The following is a 20586-nucleotide window of genomic DNA, read 5'->3' as shown; positions in this document are numbered from 1 at the left end:
AATGTTATTTTATTTATAACTGTTTCACCTCTTTCCTTTCATTATATCCATCCTCTTCTGTTTCCTTGTTCGTGCTGTGAACTATTTTGGAATGACATTAATTTCTATTTTTAGTATAGAATTATTTAAATTTAGATGGCTTGGTCAGTACTTGTGTAAAATCTCACATTGCATCATGGAAAATATGGCTTTCCAGGATGTGAATGGCAGGAGCAGGGCTTGAGGAGAATGTTACGGATCCAAAGTTGTATTTTACTTTAAATTCCACTTCCACTCTTTCCTGAGAAAGGAATAACTAATTGTCACAACTTTTGTTATTGAAAGTTGGTTTTTTGTTGGGTTGGTTTGGTTTTTGGTTTAACATGCATGTTATGTAGAGTGATTATTTCAGGAGAGGTAAAAGATTAAAATAGTTAAAAATAGGGAGAAATGGGGAAAAAAGAAATTTTAAGGGAGAGAGAAAAGATAGGAGACTTTAAAGTGCCTGACTGTCTCCTCAAAATTGAGATATTTATAGTAGCCATCTCTTTTTAAAAATAGAACATGGAATTCTGAGTCATCTCTATGCTTTTGAAATTTTATCCAAACTGGTTTATTTAGAGAATTGTTGATGTATTTGAAGTTGGAATAAGTTGCCTTGGAGATTACATGTTAGTACTAATATTTCACTGTTTTGTTGTAAGAAGACAAGATATATTTTTAAAAGTTTTCTTTAATAATACCTCTGCTATGTTAGTATAGTTAAAAATAAATAATTAAAGCTTGCCTCTCTTAGAAATTCTGATCTGTTTGTTGAAAACATCTACTTGTTAATTGTTGTATTTTATTTTGACCTTGTTTAGTTGCTCTGGGGTTCTTAGATTTGTCCATATTTTTCCATGTGTCTTGAAATTACTTAACTAAAAATAATATTTCTAAGGTAAACTTGATTTTCCTCTATATGTTTACACAAGAAAATTCATATAAAGCTTTGCTTAATACAAAGTCTGTGCATATTCTGGCTGGCAAATAGATCCCCTAGGTATTGTTCTGCGTTATTAAATAGCCCCTAGAAAATGGCCCCATTTTTAAATATTGTAATGATGTATTCTTCACCACAAATACTTGTTAAAATTGTAAGGAGGATTTAAGTTTCATTTTATTTTGCTTTTTCTGTCTCTAGAATATTATTTTGCTGTTATTTACCATTGTACTTTTTATTTAAATGTGTACTAAAGAACTCCACTCCATTATGCTGCTGCCAATTGTAATTATCAGTGCCTGTTTGCCCTTGTGGGATCTGGAGCTAGTGTGAATGACCTTGATGAGAGGGGTTGTACACCTCTGCACTATGCAGCTGCATCAGACACAGACGGAAAGTAAGTGCCGTGCTTTCTACTAAAGCCTTTCTCCTTAGAAACACTTGAACTGTGAATTTGTGTGTCTATTCTGCCTTCAGACTTGCCAAATGCTTTTTTTTTTACATATATAGTTTTTTAATGATTAAACCTGACAGTGGATCGTTCATGGTATATAAAATATTTTATGTAACAAATATTTCTGAGAAGAATGAACAATAGTATAACATATTGTCATTTTTTGGTTATGTCCTGTAGTGCAGATGTCCTAATTCAGGAATTCATTGGGAATAGAGTTTTTAATCCCACCTGCAGTGTAGGGGTTGCATAAATATCGTTTCTGGGGGTTATAATGACAGTTGTGAGCAGTGGTGTCATTTTGCTTTAAAATCAAATTCTGATGAAGCATGGTGTGTTTTAGGGAGGATTCTTAATGTTGCCCTAAAATCTGTGTAATTAGTCAGAAATACACGGTAAAACTAGACTGCAGGTTATGTACAGTAGGCCTGGAAATTAACTGCCTAGAAATTAACTTGACATTTCAATATAAGATGCTTTATCCATTTGGTGTTTGATTAATCTATTTTTGTTTGGCATTAGAACTCTATCTCGTTAGTGTAATTTTTTGTGAAGTAGTTCCACTTTTATTAATGAAACACATCCAGAAACTTTCATACATCCATCAATGTCTCTTGAGCATGTTTGTTTTGTAACTCATGGTTATATTTAACGTAGTTATTAATGACTTAAATGCAAAGCTTATGTCGATAGCACAAACCTGATGAGGTTACTTAAGCTCCCGGCATTGTCTGTATTGAGGAGACTCGAGACGCATGCCGCTTGCATGTGCGCACACTCACAGACACAGGTCGAAAGAAGCTGGTGTGCAGCATCGCGTTTCGAATGCGTACAGTGACACTTTCACTGGAAAAGAGTGCTGCTCAGTGCCGCATCATCTTGTTTTAATATAGCACCTTTTAAAGGGTCAGGTAGCAATAGGAACGAGGTGGCACAGAACTTACAGGTTGGGTTTTGAAGGATAAATAAAGAATACTTTCACGGCCATTTAACTAGTAAAGTACACGCCTTTCTTATGTACAGCCAAATCGCGAACCAAAATTGTCTGCTGCTTTTTAGATACGCTTTCAATTCCTGCTGGAGTTTGCTGAGAGAATTTTCCTTTAATTGCCCTCTTACAAGTTGAGCTGGGGTTAATTTTAGCTTCACAGTTGCTCTGAAAACCTCGGAATTATAATGGTTCTTCAGATGACAACGTTTTGCCATCTGTCTTATAAAAGGCACGAGCAAGAATGATGATGGCAGTGCTGCAGAGCTTTGGGAGGTAACTCAAAGAATCGTCTCTGGAACCCACGCGATATTGCCCTTCCGATTACAGTTGGCTCTCGGGCAGACAGGCTGCAAAGCCGAATGGCCCGAGGAGAAGCTTCTTATATTGATGCAGCAAGATGATTAACATCTCGGGTAACAGCTGGAAACCCAGTACTGCTCAGCTCGTATTCAAAATAGGAATGAAGCTAAAAATGATTACTGAGTTGGAATATAAAGCCTGGGGAAAAAAAGTCAGGAAACTATCTATATAGAAATTCCAAAGATATTTTTATGCATTTTTATAGTCTTTGTTCAGACATCTTTAAAGACAGGTTTTAGGGACAAGGATGTTTTTGTTGAAAATTATTTTCTGGTTTGTTCAAGCGTTTCTTTTGCATCTTTAATAAATGCTTCTGATCTGGAACAAACACCAGTAAGCTTCATTGGGACAACACTAGAGAAAGAAGCATGATCACAGAATGAGATAAATTAAGCAGCGTCTTAGAGGAGAAATAAACCACGCTCTTTCAATGTTGTAATTATTTAATAGACAGTACCCCAATAAATAAATTGGAAATAAATTTAACTTAGCTGGCCTTTCAGAAAGTCTGATTAATCTCCTTTTAAAGAGGCCTGCTGAGGACAGTTAAGTATGCAAAAGATGCAAAGTTAATCTCTATCCTGGATGAGAAGAAAAAGCAAAAATAATTATCTGGTTTGCATTGGAAAGGATGGGTATGCAAGGATTTTTAGCAGACTTTGCTTCCTGCAGAGTATTTAGTGTGTTGTGGTTTTTGCGAGCACATAAATATAGAAAGTACACAAGTACAGAAATTAAGATAGCCAAGGCCAGTGATGTTTAACATTTATTAATGAGCCATGAATGTCAGTACAACATCATTGATTAAAATGAACAAAGAAAGTTAGATGATTGGACAAATAAAATGTAGGGACAGTAATTCTCACTCAATGGGACAAATTGACTTGTCTTTTGATTCTCAGAAATCTCATCCTGTTTCAATTCAAATAAAAATATACAAGCATGGTTGCCACTAATGAAATCCAGGCATTTGTTTACTGGACAAATAAAATTCAAATTAGTGGGTTAGGAAACATAGATATGCTTTACAGATAGCTTTTTATTAGATATATTGAACTTGTAACATAAATTATTCTTTAAAACTGGAGAAATTTTACCTTTTTCACTGCTTACCTGAGTTCTTTTCTCCTTTATGCTGGGCACAAAAAGATGAAAGTGAGAGTGCACCTTGGTATCGCTACTCTGCTTCTTGACTTTGTAATGAGACAAAGTACTTTGTAATTAGACAGTTCCTTGTTTATAGTTTTTCCTGCAGCTTTTTGACCCATTCATCTTCACTCATCTGGTTTTGTTACTTTCAACCTTTGTCTGGAAAAGCAAGTGTCAGGCCTTCTCTTCAGCAAAGGGCTGTTGTTGCACAGGAGGTTATTGGGCCCTTGACCCAGTAGAGCTGTCTCACTCCTGTTGAGATGTGCTCCTGTTTCCATCACAGCTGGTAGTGGATCATCATTTAGATGATGAACTTGCTCTGTTCCTTCTGCTGGCTTGTTCCGTGTTCCTTGAAACAACTTAGGAAGAGTTCTGATGTTGCAGGGTCAGGCCGTCTTCCCTCAGGAGACGGCTGCTTTTGTAGGATTTCTGCCCACATTTCTCCAAGGTTTGAATGTTCTCCGGGGTTTTGAATGGTAAAGTTTCTACTCTTAATGGCATTCATCAGAGGTCGTGTTAGCATTCCTGCCTCTCAAATCTAAACCTGCCATATCCTGCTGCAAGTTTATCACAGCATAGTCATATCATACAACTACAAACACTGAAATTTCCTTTAACAATTTTCCATGAGATAAATGGGAACTAAAACCCTCACATTATCAGTGTATCTGTGAGATTACATTATCTGTGAGACCTTCAGATAAAGTGTTCTAAGGAAAAAAGATTCCAGGCTGGATTTAACAATATACTTTTCAGCTTCACATGCGTTTTGTAATCCCAGAGAGAGGAAGGGATGGTGAACTGTTGCACACTTCAGAAAACCAAATGGCTTCACCAGCAAGTTCAAGGTCATGCTAGTGACTTTGCAAAATGTTGCTGAAATGATAGACAACAGAAAATTATGAATAAGTAGGGTTATTGGAATGGTTCTGTGTGCATGCATGGAGTATCTCGGAAACAGAAAAATAAGGAGAGGGAGCTGACTTTAATACCCTGTTTTTCATCCTCTTGGCTCAATGTCTGTGGTTGAAACTACGCTGATCATGTCAGGCCTTATAACTTTGCGTAATGAAAGTTAGGAATGGTGGGATATAAGTATGCCAACAACTAAGTGTGTTTACTATATAAATAAATCAATAAATTAGTGTCTGGTAGTGGAAGTGTATGTGTGTGTGACTCTTGGATACATACCATGAAGAACTCAGCTGCTGGTTCTCTTCCTTTTGTATTTAGATTTAGGTAGGGTAGATTTAGATTGGATATTAAGAAGAAATTCTTTCCTGTGAGGGTGGTGAGGCACTAGAACAGGTTGCCCGCGGAAGCTGTGGATGCCCCATCCCTGGAAGTGTTCAAGGCCAGGCTGGATGGGGCTTTGAGCAGCCTGGTCTAGTGAGAGGTGTCCCTGCCCATGGCAGGGGGGTTGGAACTGGATGATCTTTAAGGTCCCTTCCAACCCGAACCATTCTATGATTAAGTACAGAAGAGTGTACTGATATAGAAAAACATACAAAAGTAGTAATCATTTATATTAACAAAGGTAACTGCAATTGTATTAGAGAGGAGGAAAATAGCTGTGAAATACTAGTTTAAACCAAGTCAGATAATTCAGAGGATGTGGGATGTCTGCAGAGAAGGATTCTTTCAAATTTTAGAAGCTTCGTGATTGACCTTAACACTTGATATTACGAGTTAGGTGTTCTCTAGTCCTAGCCAATATTGTATGTGTGCTGTATTCTATTTTCCAATTGAATTGGAACAATTTATCATTTAGCGTAAAGTTGAAATTCAACATTTAGATACATGGTTGCATATGTCAATTTGAATAGGTGCCTGGAATACTTGCTAAGAAACGATGCCAATCCGGGGATCCGAGACAAACAAGGATACAATGCAGTTCATTATTCAGCTGCTTACGGTCATCGCTTGTGTCTTGAATTGGTAAGAAAACATAACGCAGATGAAAGCTGTAACAGCTGCTCTTACGGAGTATGATGCAGAGGCCAGGGGAATCCTCCACCTTGGAATACACTGCTAAATTTTTTCCTGATGGCTGAAATGAAATAACCACAGGTTATCCCACTGTTTAAAAAATTTCACAAATGTCATTTGAAGGAGCAAATTAAAATGTAGGGAAAACATGTAAAGTAAGGGTGCCTTTTAAAGTAATTTCTGTAGTTGCAGTAACTAACAGCCACATAACAGAATTGTAGACAATAAAGCCTCAGGTAGTTTTTTATTAATCCCTTTGCAGCAATGTGTATGTTACTTGATATGCTAATTTTATCTTCTCTGTGTTATACAACTTAGTATTTTTATACAAATTATGCTTTTATATTCAAATGTATTCAAACATGAATTCTGAATGTTTTTAATTGCAGATTGCAAGCGAAACGCCTTTAGATGTTGTAAGTGTGTATTATTTCTCACTGTTAAAGTACTACTGTACAGCAAAAGGGAACATGTAATTTAAAATATACTGCTTATTTTTAGACTTATTCAAGCATTTCTTCAATGCATAGATGTATTATTTAATTTCAATTACAATTTAGATTTAATTGCAATTCAGAATTTTAAAATAGAAGATAATTTTTTAAGCCTTTTGTTTTACTTAAACATTGGTATGACCAGGTCAAAAAAGTGTGATTATGAAAACTTAGTGATCTGAATGTATTTGGTGTTCTTCAAACACTTGAATGTTTTAATTCTACTAGTGTACTTAATTAATTATGGTCTTGAAAAAGACCCAGAATTAAAACTTTAGAACACATCTGAAAGTAACAAATAGAAATGTATACACATAGATATTTTAATGCTGTTTTAAAATATTTGTGCCTCTTTGGGTCTGTTTATTCTCTTTGGGAAATGCTTTTCTGTTCTGAAAAATCAATCCTGTCTTCTGGCTTTTCATATTGTTTTTTTGCTGACTTTTCACCTCATTTTATGCTTGCTTCTTCGGTTTGGCGGGGGCTCTTCCCTACTACAGCTGTTCTCACCTGCCCTTGTCTTCCCTTTGTATGCATTTCATCTATATTATTTTATATGGCTGCTTCAGGAAAAATAATAATTAGCTGCTGATTTAAATATTGCATTGTCATGCGGAATTAGACAACTCTGCCTGGGAGATGATTATGGGGGAGGGGCTGCAGTCATTGCAAGGAGATCTAGAATCCCTATGGAAACTGTAATCCTATATTATTATTCCTGTTTTTCTTCCTTTATTTTTTGAACTCTGTATACCGAAAACTGTAGCAATTACTGATGCATGTTTTTTGAAGGTGATGAGGGGGTTTTGCACTTATGCTGACTTTCTCTCTCTGCTAAGCTAATGGAAACATCAGGTACTGACATGCTGAATGATTCAGACAACAGAGCACCTATAAGTCCACTGCATTTAGCTGTGAGTATTTCATTCTTTAGTGATGATAGCTCATCTAATTGCAAACAGTTGTTGACATAGGTTTATTCATTCTTGATTTTTTTAAAATAGATCAATAACAATAAATGAAACGCAAAAATACATACTAATATTTCTGAATGAGATATACAGGGTGACTTTTTCACTTGAAACTTGCTTCATGGAACAGCTTTCATTTGGAATCTTCTAATTAAGACTGATGTTATGATATATACTAATGAAGCTTTTAGAAGACTTGTTTTATAAGGAACGATAACCTTTTTTTTTTTTATCATCATCATTGTTTAGTATGAGAAATGCTTGTCCTTAATACTTCAAAAGAGAGTAGCAAAGAGTAGCACAGGAGAGGATCTGATGAAACTGTCTGTACAAATAGACTCAAAATACAGAGTAACCAGCTCAATATGTAGCCTTCATCTTTTCACTGGACTTCGAGCAATTGAAAAACCACAATGTACTTTCTGAAAATAGCCTAAGTCTCATGCAGTGTGTGTGTATATATGTATGGCCAAAGTAAAAAGTAATCTTTAATACTGGTAAATAAAAGCAGTTAGAAGAGACTGTTCCTGTAAATGAGTTTTTTCAGGGGGCAGAGGTTATGTATTCATGACTATACACTTAAAATTTATTATTGAAATTATAAAACCATAGTTACAGATGTTTCTTTTCTTTACCAACTTTGACACTTTGACTTGACACATACCTACAGAGTATTCCCCATGCTGGTTTTTTGTCCTTTTATATCCATTCTGATCTCTTAACTGTTTCATCCCCTAAGTCCCTTCTGTTTTACCAGTTATGTTAACTGTAGCTATTCGCAGTGTATTCTTTTTACTTATAAATTTTACTGGCTTTTTCTTTTTAAAATATTTTATTTAAGAAAACTAATAGGAATTAGTTAAGTTTGCGTATATTCCTCACTTGAAATAGTCTGAGGGTGATGTAACTATAACATAAAGCAATGAAACATGCAGTATTCAAAATACTGATAGTTATACAAACTGGAGAGGGAGGATTTTCCGAAAGTAGTTTCAGCTGCTGACTGAAAGGATAAAATGGAAAAAACCCACCAGCCTTCTTGCTGAAATTAGTTTTTTAAATTAGGGGGGTTTTAAATTAGTCATAAATATTGTAGCTACTTACATGTTGCATCAGTAGGTCTTCCACATGTTAAAACAAAAATACTACCTTCACAGTTTCATTTGTGTAATCCTGGTAAGAAAGGAAATGTGAAGGACGGGAAAACTGAAGAATTTTTTTATTCTTGTAGGCCTATCATGGCCACCATCAAGCTCTGGAAGTGCTGGTACAGTCGCTGCTGGACCTTGATGTGAGGAATAATAATGGAAGGACACCACTGGATCTTGCTGCCTTTAAGGGACATGTGGAATGTGTAGATGTGCTCATTAATCAGGGAGCATCAATCTTGGTGAAAGATTATGTTGTAAAGAGGACCCCAATCCATGCTGCAGGTATGTGTTGAGCACTAACCTCCTCTAAAACTTTGGCTTTTGACCTGGATCATCATTGTGTTTAGAAGCCTCTATCATTAATGTTCTATGAAATGGTGTTTAGGAATAGATGATGACTCTTAAGGTATGTGCTGTGCTGAGAAAGGTGTAACAAAGTGGTTCTGGGTAGAAATCGATATTAACCAAATACTAAATTATTGTGGCTCGAGGGGTGTTGTTCCACAGTGCTCTGTAGATGGGTGTGTTGTCCTTGTCCATTCAGCTGGTGAGGCTCCCTGTGCCGACAGCTGTCAGTGACATGTTCCTCTTTCTCTCCTCATCTTTCACACAGCCCAAACTATAGGCCCAAATTTAGATATGTGAATTGTGTTGCCTGTCTTGGCAGTAAAATACTTCTAAAAATGGCTGGAGTCTTGGAGAATTTTGTCAGTTGGAGAAGAGACATAAAAACTGTACTTTAGGTTTTTTTCCAAGGATTTAAACGACTCCCAAGTGTTTTCAAAATAACAGCAACTTCACTGCATTTCCTAGAAAACTTCTATCAACCTACCTTTCTCAAAGTCTAGCATTCATACTATATTCTTTTTTTTCTCTCTTTGAAAATAGGCTTATTTAAATTGACATTTATAGTTAATGGTGTTACAGAAATGTTGCAGTAAAAAGAGCATTATGTACAAAACATCGTCATTCTAACCACTTAATTTGTTGTCCATGAGCACAAGCTGTATTCTTCTGTTTGATTTAGCTTCTCCTAACTTCTGTTAGCGCTTCTGTCGGCTGGAGAAGCATGAATCTTCACTGTTCTTATGTGGACTGAATGCAGCAGCTGTATGTCAGAAATAACTTCCCCTCCGACAAGCAATCATTTATCTTTCATGAGTTGCATTTAAATGCGATTTCTCAAATTTTTTTTTGTTTCTTTTCTTTTTCCTTTTTTTTTCAACTGCTTGGTTAATTACTTTGGTGCATTACATTTCCTTCCTCTCTTTCTAAATGTGATTTTGGTTATTATTTCACAGCTATGCACATGCTACACTTGCTAACAAAATCTGTATGTGATTGGCTAGGTGTGAGTTTACCTGTGCCTTAAACAAGCAAAAGTTATGCTAATTACTATATTTAGTTATTCCTTCTTGTGGATGTTGTATAAGCATATATTCTAATTATGGTTAATGTGTGCAACCTCATTTATATGTAAAAAATTGATACCTGTTGGCAATTGACAGTTGGAATCAATTACTTCTAATACTATACAGTTGAGAATGCCTGATTTCTGAAATACTTTCTAGTGTTTATATTTTTGGTTTTTCATTTAAGTTATAACACTGGTAAAGCTGTACTGTGGGTTCTTAAGCTAACGGGCTTTAGTCTGAGCAGGTCACTGTTCTGTTTGAGATGTATACTCAAAGGCAATTCATGTAAAACATATTTTTATATGATGTTTTACAGCTACGAATGGTCACTCAGAATGTTTGCGGCTATTGATAGGAAATGCAGAACCACAGAATGCAGTGGACATTCAAGATGGAAATGGACAGTGAGTTTAAACGATACATATTCTGTTCTTCACAAGTTATTGCATTTTATAAAAAGAAAAATAAGTTTTTACATGGGTGATTTTTAATTTATTACTTTAAAGGGAGATGATATTTGAACTAGGACAAATAGGACTGTATATTTTGCAATAAACGTAATGTTGGCAGTGAAAAATGTTCAGTTGGGAGGAAACTAAAATGTGTCTTATTGACCAGGTGCTGAAAAAAATGGATTCTAGTAACTTAATCAGGACTTATGAATTGGGGGATATTATTTTATTTTATTGATCTAAAAAGCAAATACAAGTTATATTTCAGCTGAGTGCCAGTCTGTTAAATTTCCATGTAGATTACACTTTATTTCACTCTCTGCTTAGGACTCCTTTGATGTTGTCAGTTCTCAATGGGCACACCGACTGCGTTTATTCACTCCTTAACAAAGGAGCAAATGTAGATGCCAAAGATAAGTGGGGAAGGACAGCATTACATAGAGGGGTAAGAGAATATTCCTCTTCTGTTCTTTCCAGTTTTATACATATTAACTTCCAATACAGACTTAATATGTAGCGTTACTGAATTTCTCATTATTCTCATCTTGCCATTCTTAGTTTTTGTCATTTTAGTTCTTTCAATAAGCCAGCTTTTGCCTATTTGCTATATGCTCTCAGAATTCTTTTGGACTTCCAGAGTCGCTTAATCTTGCTGTGAAGTGTTGACTGGAAACATCCCAGAGTACAACTTTTTGTTATGGGGTGGGGGTAGTGTTAATGGGAGGAAGAAAAGCATGATGCGTGCCATATACCAAATATTTTCTTATAGTCTCTGCCAGCAAAGACAATTGAACGAGCCCTAGAGATCAGCAGTTCATTCAGTGTTGTTCCAAGAAATTATTCTGTCATCAATATTATAACATATTGCTATTTTTCCAACAGAATGGTTGTTTCCAGGAATAAAAATAATAACTGTGCTTATTTTGTTATCGCTTAAAAATGTACGAAATTGCTTGAAGTGTGCTTGCTTTAGTTATACACCTTGGCTTACATACATGAATATTTGCAAACGTACTCTTTCCTGTCTTTCTCTCCCAGGCAGTTACAGGGCACGAGGAATGTGTGGAAGCATTGCTTCAACATGGTGCTAAGTCCTTATTACGAGACTGTAGGGGGCGAACCCCTATACACTTGTCAGCTGCATGTGGACATATAGGTGTTCTAGGAGCTCTCCTGCAGTCAGCTACATCTGTGGATGCAGTACCTGCAATAGCAGACAATCACGGCTATACATCACTGCATTGGGCCTGCTATAATGGTAAAATACATTAAAGTTAAAATACAGGTCTAAATGTATTTGTTGATATCGAGGTAGAAGTTATTACTACTTATAAAAGCAACGTATAAAGTCTGTCCCGTTTCAATTCGTATTAGTCAATGTGACAATACGGCTGATATCTTGAGGGGAGATGTGTTAACATCTAATACATAATATGAGGTGTTTATTTTTTGGTATTACATTTTTGTTATAAAATGCCTTCTTAGTTTTATGCCTCAAGGAGCCTTTCAAGAAATTCAGCATAGTACCTGTGAATAGAAATGTGCCACACACAAAACTCACAGGGAGTTTTGGGAGGAATAGTTTCAGATTAAATCTTTTTTTAAACTTGATTCAAATCAACCTTGATAGGCATAAGAAGCTAAAGTATATAAAAGTGATTCAATAAGAATTTTTTTTTTTCTTCACTGATACTTCTCTTGGGTTTGGGGGTGAGAGAGACCTTAAAAGGTAGGAAATTCATTCAGCTCCTTTGCTCAAGATTTTGTTCTGTGTGTTCATTTCCGACAGCGGAGGTTCTCAATTTCACCTTTGAGTCACATGACAGAGATCAAAAAGTAAGGGTTTAGAGCTTCATTTTCCCAATTTTTTTTAAGTAAAAAGCTAACTAGACTGTCTTCACAGCTGAAGCAACTGAGTAATACACTGATAATTTGAACTGGAATAACATCTCTTTATCACATTCATAAAATTAAACTCTTCCAGCTTGGTCCATTTTCAGAGTGACCACAGAGTTCGAATAAAACAGAACTGAAATATGTTTGATTTGTAGAATGAAAATTTGACAGGACTTGTGGAAATACAAATCTTCAGAGACTGGTAAATGTTGAACTAAGGTTCTCTACATATATGCATCGAAGATGAAACAGATGCAGTCGTTAGCTACCTGTACAGCAGCAGCCTATAGAACTTTGAAAAGAATGATACCATAGGTTGAGCCTGTTCTTTTTAAGCTTTTGTTCTGACAGTCAGCTTGGTTTTTTCTTTGGGTTTAGCAAGACGGTGGAATAAAAATAACCCTCAAATGGTGGAGACGTTTTCGTGTAGACTAAATGGTGAATGTACAGAAGAGTTTGAAACGTGGAGGTGTAAAGAACTAAATTAAGTGTTCTGGATATTCTGCAGACAGCATGAGATCCCTTCGAGATTTCACAAAGTTTAAAGTGTGAAATGTTAGTTTGATTTTCAGGATTCTAAAATTGTCTTAGGGTTCCATTTAGGAACTATTAAATATAACCAGCGTGTCTTTGAAACGTTCAAATAAAATATTGCTTAATCTAGTTTAGATACATATTTTTGTTATAATCCATAAATAGACTTTTTCCATTTTTTTAATACCCAACTCTTACATTTGCCTTAGGTCATGACAGTTGTGTAGAGCTCCTCCTGGAACAGGAAGTTTTCCAGAAAATGGAAGGAAATTCTTTCAGTCCGTTGCATTGTGCAGTGTAAGGAAGTGCAAAATTATTCTTCATACATTTCATTGCTGTATTTAACAAAAGATTTATCATTCTGTAAATAACAGCCTGTTTAATTCATTATAGGATAAATGACAATGAAGGTGCTGCAGAAATGTTAATTGACACACTAGGTGCTGGTATTGTAAATTCAACAGATTCAAAAGGAAGGTAAGTGTAAATGCACAGTGGAAGAATGTTGCTAATGTAATAGAGTGGCTCTGCTAAATTCTATGATCATTTGGGGTTTTTGTATTTGCTACTTATGTTAATTCCCCCTTCCCCTGCTTTTATTCTTTGAAAAAAAAAATTTTATTCTGTTCTAGAAATAAATTTTAGATTTCAAAAAATCCTGGTCCGATTCATTAAACTTGAATTGGCTTTTTATTCTGTAGGAAAGTTTGAGCATGTTTTAATTTGTATCACCTTGTGGGTAGTATTTTATGCATATTTTATTCTTTCTGAATCAAATTGTGTCTCTATTATACACTACATAGAGGGAATTCTTTGAAACTTGAAGGTGACTTTCTAAAGGCAGTGGCACAACTCCAGGCATACTGATTTCAAAGGATTCAGTGGGAGGGATTGCCCAGTCTTTTGTATCTGCAGGCTGACGGTCGGGATGCCCTTCTTGAATAAAGTAGAAAGCATGGCTGAATGTGGCCATATTGTCTTTTGATCTGTTGCAGAACTCCTCTTCATGCAGCAGCTTTTACAGATCACATTGAGTGTCTACAGCTTCTGCTCAGTCACAATGCTCAAGTAAATGCTGTAGATTCTTCTGGGAAAACACCTTTAATGATGGCTGCAGAGAATGGACAGACAAATACAGTTGGTAAAGAGAAAGCTTTATATATTTCTGCTCTTAGGAGCTCATTATGGGTGAAGTTGTCTTGTAGTTAACGTTCCTGTGGATATATTTTGTCAAAATTATGTTTTCATTTTGCACAAACGTAAGCCATTAAGTCTTTAAGGAATATGCTTTTAGTTAATACAAATCTTTATTTCCCCAGAGGTGCTGGTTAGCAGTGCTAAAGCTGATCTGACTTTGCAAGACAGTTCTAAGAACACAGCACTCCACTTGGCTTGCAGCAAGGTGTGTGCGTAGTCGGATTTACCAGTGCGGAGCTTTGTGTTACCACGCACTGTTTGCAGATATTAACTTGTTATTTTGAAATGGCATTGAAAGCAATTTTTGAAGAGTTTGTTATATGACAGATGTTTGTTCTGTATTAAGGGTCATGAAACTAGTGCCTTGTTAATACTGGAGAAGATTACGGATAGAAACCTCATCAATGCCACCAATGCAGCCTTGCAAACGTACGTATCAGCAGTGAGTGTGCTTTATGAGTGAGTTTTTGGTGTGTATCTTGCTCATAAAGAGGAATATTTTTCTGAATTTTTTTACCAAATTGGTTGAATTTTAATTGCTTGGTAGGAACCGAGACTTGAACCGACTTGAAGTGAAATGGTGTTTTGCTCATACTTAAAGTTCTGGTTTTAGATGGGTGAAAGGCATGATAAATAAATCTTCCGGTATTGTGGTTCAGGGAATCCTGTGTGGAATTACTGCAATCCACTGAGATTACCTGTAAACCAATATTCTTCTGTTTTGTAAATTATCTAATTTTTCAATTATAATTCACTTCAGTTAACAACTCTTTCAAGGCAAACTAAGACTTGCTCTTCAAAGCTAGCTAATAAAAAAAAAAAAACCCACCACCGCAACCCTTGCTGAAGTATGCTTGCATTCTTCAGCATGCTTTCTGTTAGCGAAAGATACCTGTTACTACCAGGATGAAAGACTGTCTTCTATTAAATATTACGGGGCATACAGTATTCTTAATGCTTCCTGAAGATCTTCTCTCAAGTAGAATTAAGCCTATTTTGTTGGCCCAGTTCTAAGGAAAACTTAAAAATGTAGTGGTATGTCATACTGGGGAATATATATCAGCATGGGCTACTAAAATGACTTGTGCATTTTTTTGCTTCTTAAAGAATATATTTGTGTTATGGGCAATATTTGACACCTGATATGTAGCTGAGTTATGTACGTGATTTGTTAGGCTGCTTTAATAACAGACCATTTAGCAAAAAACACCGGAACTTGTAAGTAACTCGCCTATTTCTCTGGCCTTACATCCCTTCTGGAATCTGTCACGTTCAGACTCCTCCAGTTCTTCCAGCCATTCCAGAGATCTGCTTGAACCCAGGAGTTACGATAATAAAACTTCTTGCTCTGCTCTTGCTGCTCACCATGGTGCACCTTGGGCAGCACGAAGTAACCAGAAAGCAGGAGAGGGACTGATGGCCTCGTTTCTGGCTTGAAGTAGGGATGTCTTGAGAGAAGGAAAAGCAAAAATGAGATGGGAACAGAAGTAGGAAAGGATGCTACCACAGGCTCATGTAATTCCACCCACATGCCTTGGCTCATATAGTCTGATCAAGTTATGTCATGGGGGAAAATAGGTACATATTCGCACCTCCATGAAATGTTTATATAAATGGCGAGATTTTAAAAGTTGTTTAAAATATTACTGGTTTAGCAAATGTTTTTCAATAACTAAACTGACTTTCTAAACGGCTTAAACAATGTTCTCCTTTGTGGATAAAATCGTTGGCCTCTGTATTAAAATTATTTTAATTACAGTACACTTTTCAGTGTATCTGTGGTGTGCAGTAGTTCTTTAATACTTTAATATAAGGACCATATATACAGCTGCTTCTGTTTGTTATGTTTTGCGCTTCTGGTCTCTAAGGCAGGCACTTGTTCCCAAATCAAAATACAGTTCACAGTTAATTCAAACAATTTCAAGAATCTCAAAATAACTGAAGAGCAATATAAAGCACAAGGGAAGTAAGCTGATTATTCTGTTTCCCGCTGAGTGATGCTAGGGTTTTATTTAACTCAGTGGGAACCAATTTTGAAAAACAGTTGCATTTGAAAGAGATGTAATTAGAATATTTGATGTAAAGCTACACTTTCCTTCATAGATCAAGTCATCACAAAACAGAGATAGTTAATAGTTTGAGGTTTTGAAAAGTAACCTGCTTTTCTTGCTGCATGCGTTATAGTGTAAAATAATTTTTTTTAATCTCTAGTCACGATGGAATATAGTGATTTCTAAAAGGCAGATTGATTAAATGCTTCTGCATCTCTTAGAAGCCTTTACAAGCAATAAAATGTGACTACCATTCTGCTGTTAGTATCCTAATGATTATTGCCAGTGATATATAGTAACTCAGATGCAATGATATCTGTTACAACAGTTCAGTGAAGGAGTTACCAACAGTAGGATACCAGGTGTTTCTAACTTTTTAACATGATAAAGTTCATAAGCAGCAGGTCTTTTCTGGTAGCTACTGCCTCACTGTGTGGTGCTGTAAAAGAAGAAGGTGCACAATTGTTATTGTACAGTTTCTTTGCAATAAGAAAAGAAATCCGCTGTTTTTCTCATCTTAGTTATTATATCTACAATATTTATACAGTGTGTAAATAACATACAAGTACTTCAATAATCCTTTAACTAGATGCAGGCTACCTGTCTTACTTAGTATCTTGTTGTAAGGTTTATAAATGAGTTTGCGTCTCTTCACAGACCTCTGCATGTTGCTGCTCGGAATGGACTAACGGTTGTAGTTCAAGAGCTTTTAGGGAAAGGAGCAAGTGTACTTGCTGTAGATGAAAATGGTAAGAAAAATTTAACTTTGTTTCCCCATAAGGAACTGTGGTTTTAAACTCTGCTCACTGAAAAGTAATAAACCTTCGGAAATTTCATATGAGCCTTGCAGTAGGTTCCCCCTAGGAAAAAAAAAAGTGTTGGTGATGGGTCATTTTAGCAAAGCAGAAGTGTAAGGAGAGTGAAAACTTTCAGAACAGTGCAGGTCACGCCATAGAAGTGTTTGGTTTGCATTTGTAGGTTTATAACGTATACCCTATAAATATACTAGCTTTGGCATACTGAAAAGGGTCAGAAAAACATAATGCTGAAAGTAAAATATGACTTTCAGCTGTTAAGAAGCTGGATTGAATTGCTATTCATTTTGTCACCGTAGGTATATTGGTGTTAGCTTTTAAAAGCAAGTATAAATTACAGATCTCAGTTACTGGTCTCAAGCTTTTGGCTCTTCAGAGTATTTTGCACATAGAAATAAGAAAACGTAACTGCTTTATCATAGAGAATAAATCCTATAGCTTGTAAGAACAAAAGAAAATTAGATCTACTGACTTCTTACATGCGTATTTTCATGTGAGACATCTGTGGTCCTCTGAAGCTGTGCTTTTAAAAGCGTAAGAGCTCCTGCTCTTATGCCGTATCCCACTGTGTCTTAAATGAAAGCAGTAGCCCCGGGGGTGTGGGGATGTGTGTTGTTCCGTCTCCGCCCCACCCGAAGGGATGTGCCTAATTAATAGTTCTAATTATATTTCCAGTTTGGAAAGTTCTTCCTCTCTCAATGTTTGTGTGACTTCCTCTGGGTGTTTCTCAAATTACATTGGATAGAGTGACATGGGTGATTTGAAGATCATTCCTTGCCTAAAATAGGGGACAGGGGTAACTACTAAATGAAACTCCCTAAACCGAAAAGACTGGAAAAGATATCTTTTTGATTTCTGTTTCTCATCACAAGTATGCTAACTGGAGATGTTTGCATTTTTGTGGGCTTTCCATGTGCAGCCAGCCAGTCCCTTGTTAGGGTGGATCTTTGGCTTAACAGAGGAAAACATTGTTTGTATAGAAGTCGCAGTTCTCTGGCAGCCTGGGGATCCAACTGCAACATGTTAAAACTTCTTTTTAATTCTGCGCGTATTTTAAATTTTAAAGTAACTCTGAATTGCCACCTAGCCTTGTTCCTCACTGTGGATCTTTTCTTTCTAATAGCAATTGCTTTGTTTATAAAATTTTGAGCAGCCTTGAGAATACTTGAGTTCTTTTTCTGTTGGATGAAATGTGCCAGCTTAAGGTACAGCGTGTGCAAAGCAATGAATACCTCGAGCTGTGAAGAGAGCAAGGGAGACTTTCATGGGATTTATCAATTTGTTTCACCTGCCACTGTAATTTTTTCTTAATTCTTGGAAGTATTAGTATGTCAGCAGGCTTGCTAAACCTGTTCAAAAGTCATCTTGATTTCCACAGTGTACCTTTTATATTAAATGGAAAAGCTAACAGTAGTGATAGCCAGGTTCTGCTTTAGGTCTGCTTGTCTTTGATTTTAGCATCGACTGCTAGAGTGAAGTGTTTCTAAAGGAAAAAAAATTACATATATTTATTTAATTCTAATAAAGTAAAAATATAGGAGAAACTTCAACTAATTAGTTTATTTTTTTATTAGAAAGGCTTAAAAGTATGATTCTTTTCAGGGGGTGAAAGCTATCTGTTTAGCAAAGCAGGCTGAAGAAACAGACAGTGGAATATTTTGCATCGCAACACTGACAGTCTCTTACTTTATCATCGTTCAGATATGATCTGCCACGCAAGCTTGGCATTTCAGATAGTCTTTGGAAAAAATGTAATTCACTTGGTTCTTAGAAGATTAAATGTAACTGAAACAGCAAATTAACTGTCTGGTATACTTTCCAAAAGGAGTCTTGTTGAGGGTTCTTTCTTAGTTCTGTATCAGTTCTCACTCAGATCTTTCAGTTTTTTACCCATGGTTCCACACCTGTCATGATGAAACTTTGCCATCACCCACATCTACAAGAACTATGTTGAATTTGACGTTAATTATGCAAGTTTACCTGTCTTAAAAGAAATTACTAGCTTTTTCTTTGATTTGACACCATCTGAAGCTTTATTTTTGGTCATTCAACCAGATTTTCAAACTTTTTTTTTGTTTTGGGTTTTTTTCCCCTCACTATTTAACTTACTAGGGTAAGACAAATTTCCTGGTACAGTCTGTCTTCTATTTGTCGTACTAATGTGCACCACAGTAGTCAGAGGAGGCATTTTCTAACTCTGGAGACTGACATAGCATGGAGATTTCTGTTATTTTCTAGATTCATCGTTACAGTGATCGTTGACCTTCCAAGTTTTTTTTAAAATTTATTTATTTATTTTGTCTAGTTCTTTTCCAAGCCTTCCTTTACTCGTATTCTAGTTTATATTGGAGATTCTGGACGGAATTTTTCTTGTAAATGCTTACAAGATGACTCATGCCTCAGATGACTTTCTTCTCTTTCCCAAGTGTAAGACTTCATTCAGTTTATCTTGAGAACCGTCTTTGCGCTGACCGCATTAATAAGCCTCTGATTTTCCTGTAGGCGCCTTCATGGAAACTTTAAAGCCCCAGAGGAGGGAGCAGCTCTGCATTTTGGTGGGGGGAGCCCTGGTCTTAAGTCAGTGTCCATTATGCAGCCTCTGTTTTCTGTTGTGCGAGGAAGTTGCTCCTATTTCCCCATCTACAAATGAAGATAGTAATTTTTTTTGTTGTTGTGTTAAGGCATATGCAGATACAAGTACAGATGATGGGGAACATTATAAAAGAACTGAGTAAGAGTATTTCAGTAGAGTCAGTACATTTACCAACATCTTAAAAGAAAATTTGAAGTATTTATGTCTATGAATGATCACTTTGCAGTTAAGGGACATAAAAATATAATTTGTTCTTATAGTTTTAAAATAACATGGACAAAAATAATATAGACAAATGCAGTTGCCAGTCTTTCATGGTGCAAGCAGTTACTTTATCTTGCTGTGTCTAAGGCAAGAATAAAACCGTGGTATTCCATTCCTACTTGTGAAAGCCAGGAGCTTAAGACCTATAATCGAATATTAGTTAATATAAAAACTATTTTTAGAGAACTTTTAACAGAAGAAAGTAATCTGTTTAATCTTTACCTTGGCCTTTAATTTTTTTATGATGCACTGGGATACTCTGTTCCAGAAAGAGCATAAGTATGAGTATTCAAGATTTTTTGCAAGAAGCAGCCTTTTAAAAAAGGAGGGCGGGAGGGGGACAAAACCCAAAAAACCTAAAAAGGATAGCGAGTGACTGCTCGTTTTCCTTTGAACTTTTATCAAGTCATGTTAACGAAAGAAATGTTGTTGAACGTGGCCAGCTTGCATAAACTTATTTCGTGTGTCATCTTACCATCGTACAGTCCCCAGCAACTGTAGATATTAAGTTGTGTGCGTTTGAGTATCGATGTGGAGCCTTCTGTTCTGCCTTACGTGCCTGAAATGCCGTCTTCATCCCAGTGCCGCAAGCTCTGGCCTTTGCTTCTGAATCCTCTCAAAACGCATTTCTTCCGCAGACTGTCACTGTTAACTCTGAGCTCTTTTATGTGCTGTGATTCCTTACTAACAATGAAAACATCTGCTGCGCTGCACTTCTGTCCGGCCCTATCGCATGGTCAGCTGCTGCGTTTTGTGCTTGAATTCTCTGTGTGTTTCCTTGGATTGTGTGCTCCTTTGGGCAGGGCCTGTTGTCTTACTCTCTTCCAAGCATCAAGCACAAGGTCTGTC

General features: G+C 36.2%; 1 protein-coding gene across 8 annotated transcripts in view; it reads left to right on the top strand.

The window, feature by feature from the left end:
- ANKRD28 (ankyrin repeat domain 28) overlaps positions 1–20586 on the top strand; it is a 125437-nt gene that overhangs the window by 101483 nt on the left and 3368 nt on the right. For 3 of the 8 annotated variants that reach the window (XM_074574963.1, XM_074574964.1, XM_074574956.1), the window contains 14 exons: positions 1218–1358; positions 5742–5853; positions 6294–6320; positions 7238–7312; positions 8601–8802; positions 10252–10339; positions 10715–10832; positions 11426–11645; positions 13027–13114; positions 13211–13294; positions 13813–13958; positions 14137–14219; positions 14361–14443; positions 16723–16814. In XM_074574963.1, coding sequence (XP_074431064.1) covers positions 1218–1358; positions 5742–5853; positions 6294–6320; positions 7238–7312; positions 8601–8802; positions 10252–10339; positions 10715–10832; positions 11426–11645; positions 13027–13114; positions 13211–13294; positions 13813–13958; positions 14137–14219; positions 14361–14443; positions 16723–16814 — 1559 coding nt within the window. The remainder of the gene's footprint in view (positions 1–1217; positions 1359–5741; positions 5854–6293; positions 6321–7237; positions 7313–8600; positions 8803–10251; positions 10340–10714; positions 10833–11425; positions 11646–13026; positions 13115–13210; positions 13295–13812; positions 13959–14136; positions 14220–14360; positions 14444–16722; positions 16815–20586) is intronic. The other 5 variants (XM_074574958.1, XM_074574957.1, XM_074574960.1 and 2 more) reach the window with 3 other exon arrangements.

This window comes from Larus michahellis, chromosome 2 (genome assembly GCF_964199755.1).
Source record: "Larus michahellis chromosome 2, bLarMic1.1, whole genome shotgun sequence".
Lineage (NCBI taxonomy): Eukaryota > Metazoa > Chordata > Aves > Charadriiformes > Laridae > Larus > Larus michahellis.
This window is presented reverse-complemented; position numbering and strand designations above follow the sequence as displayed.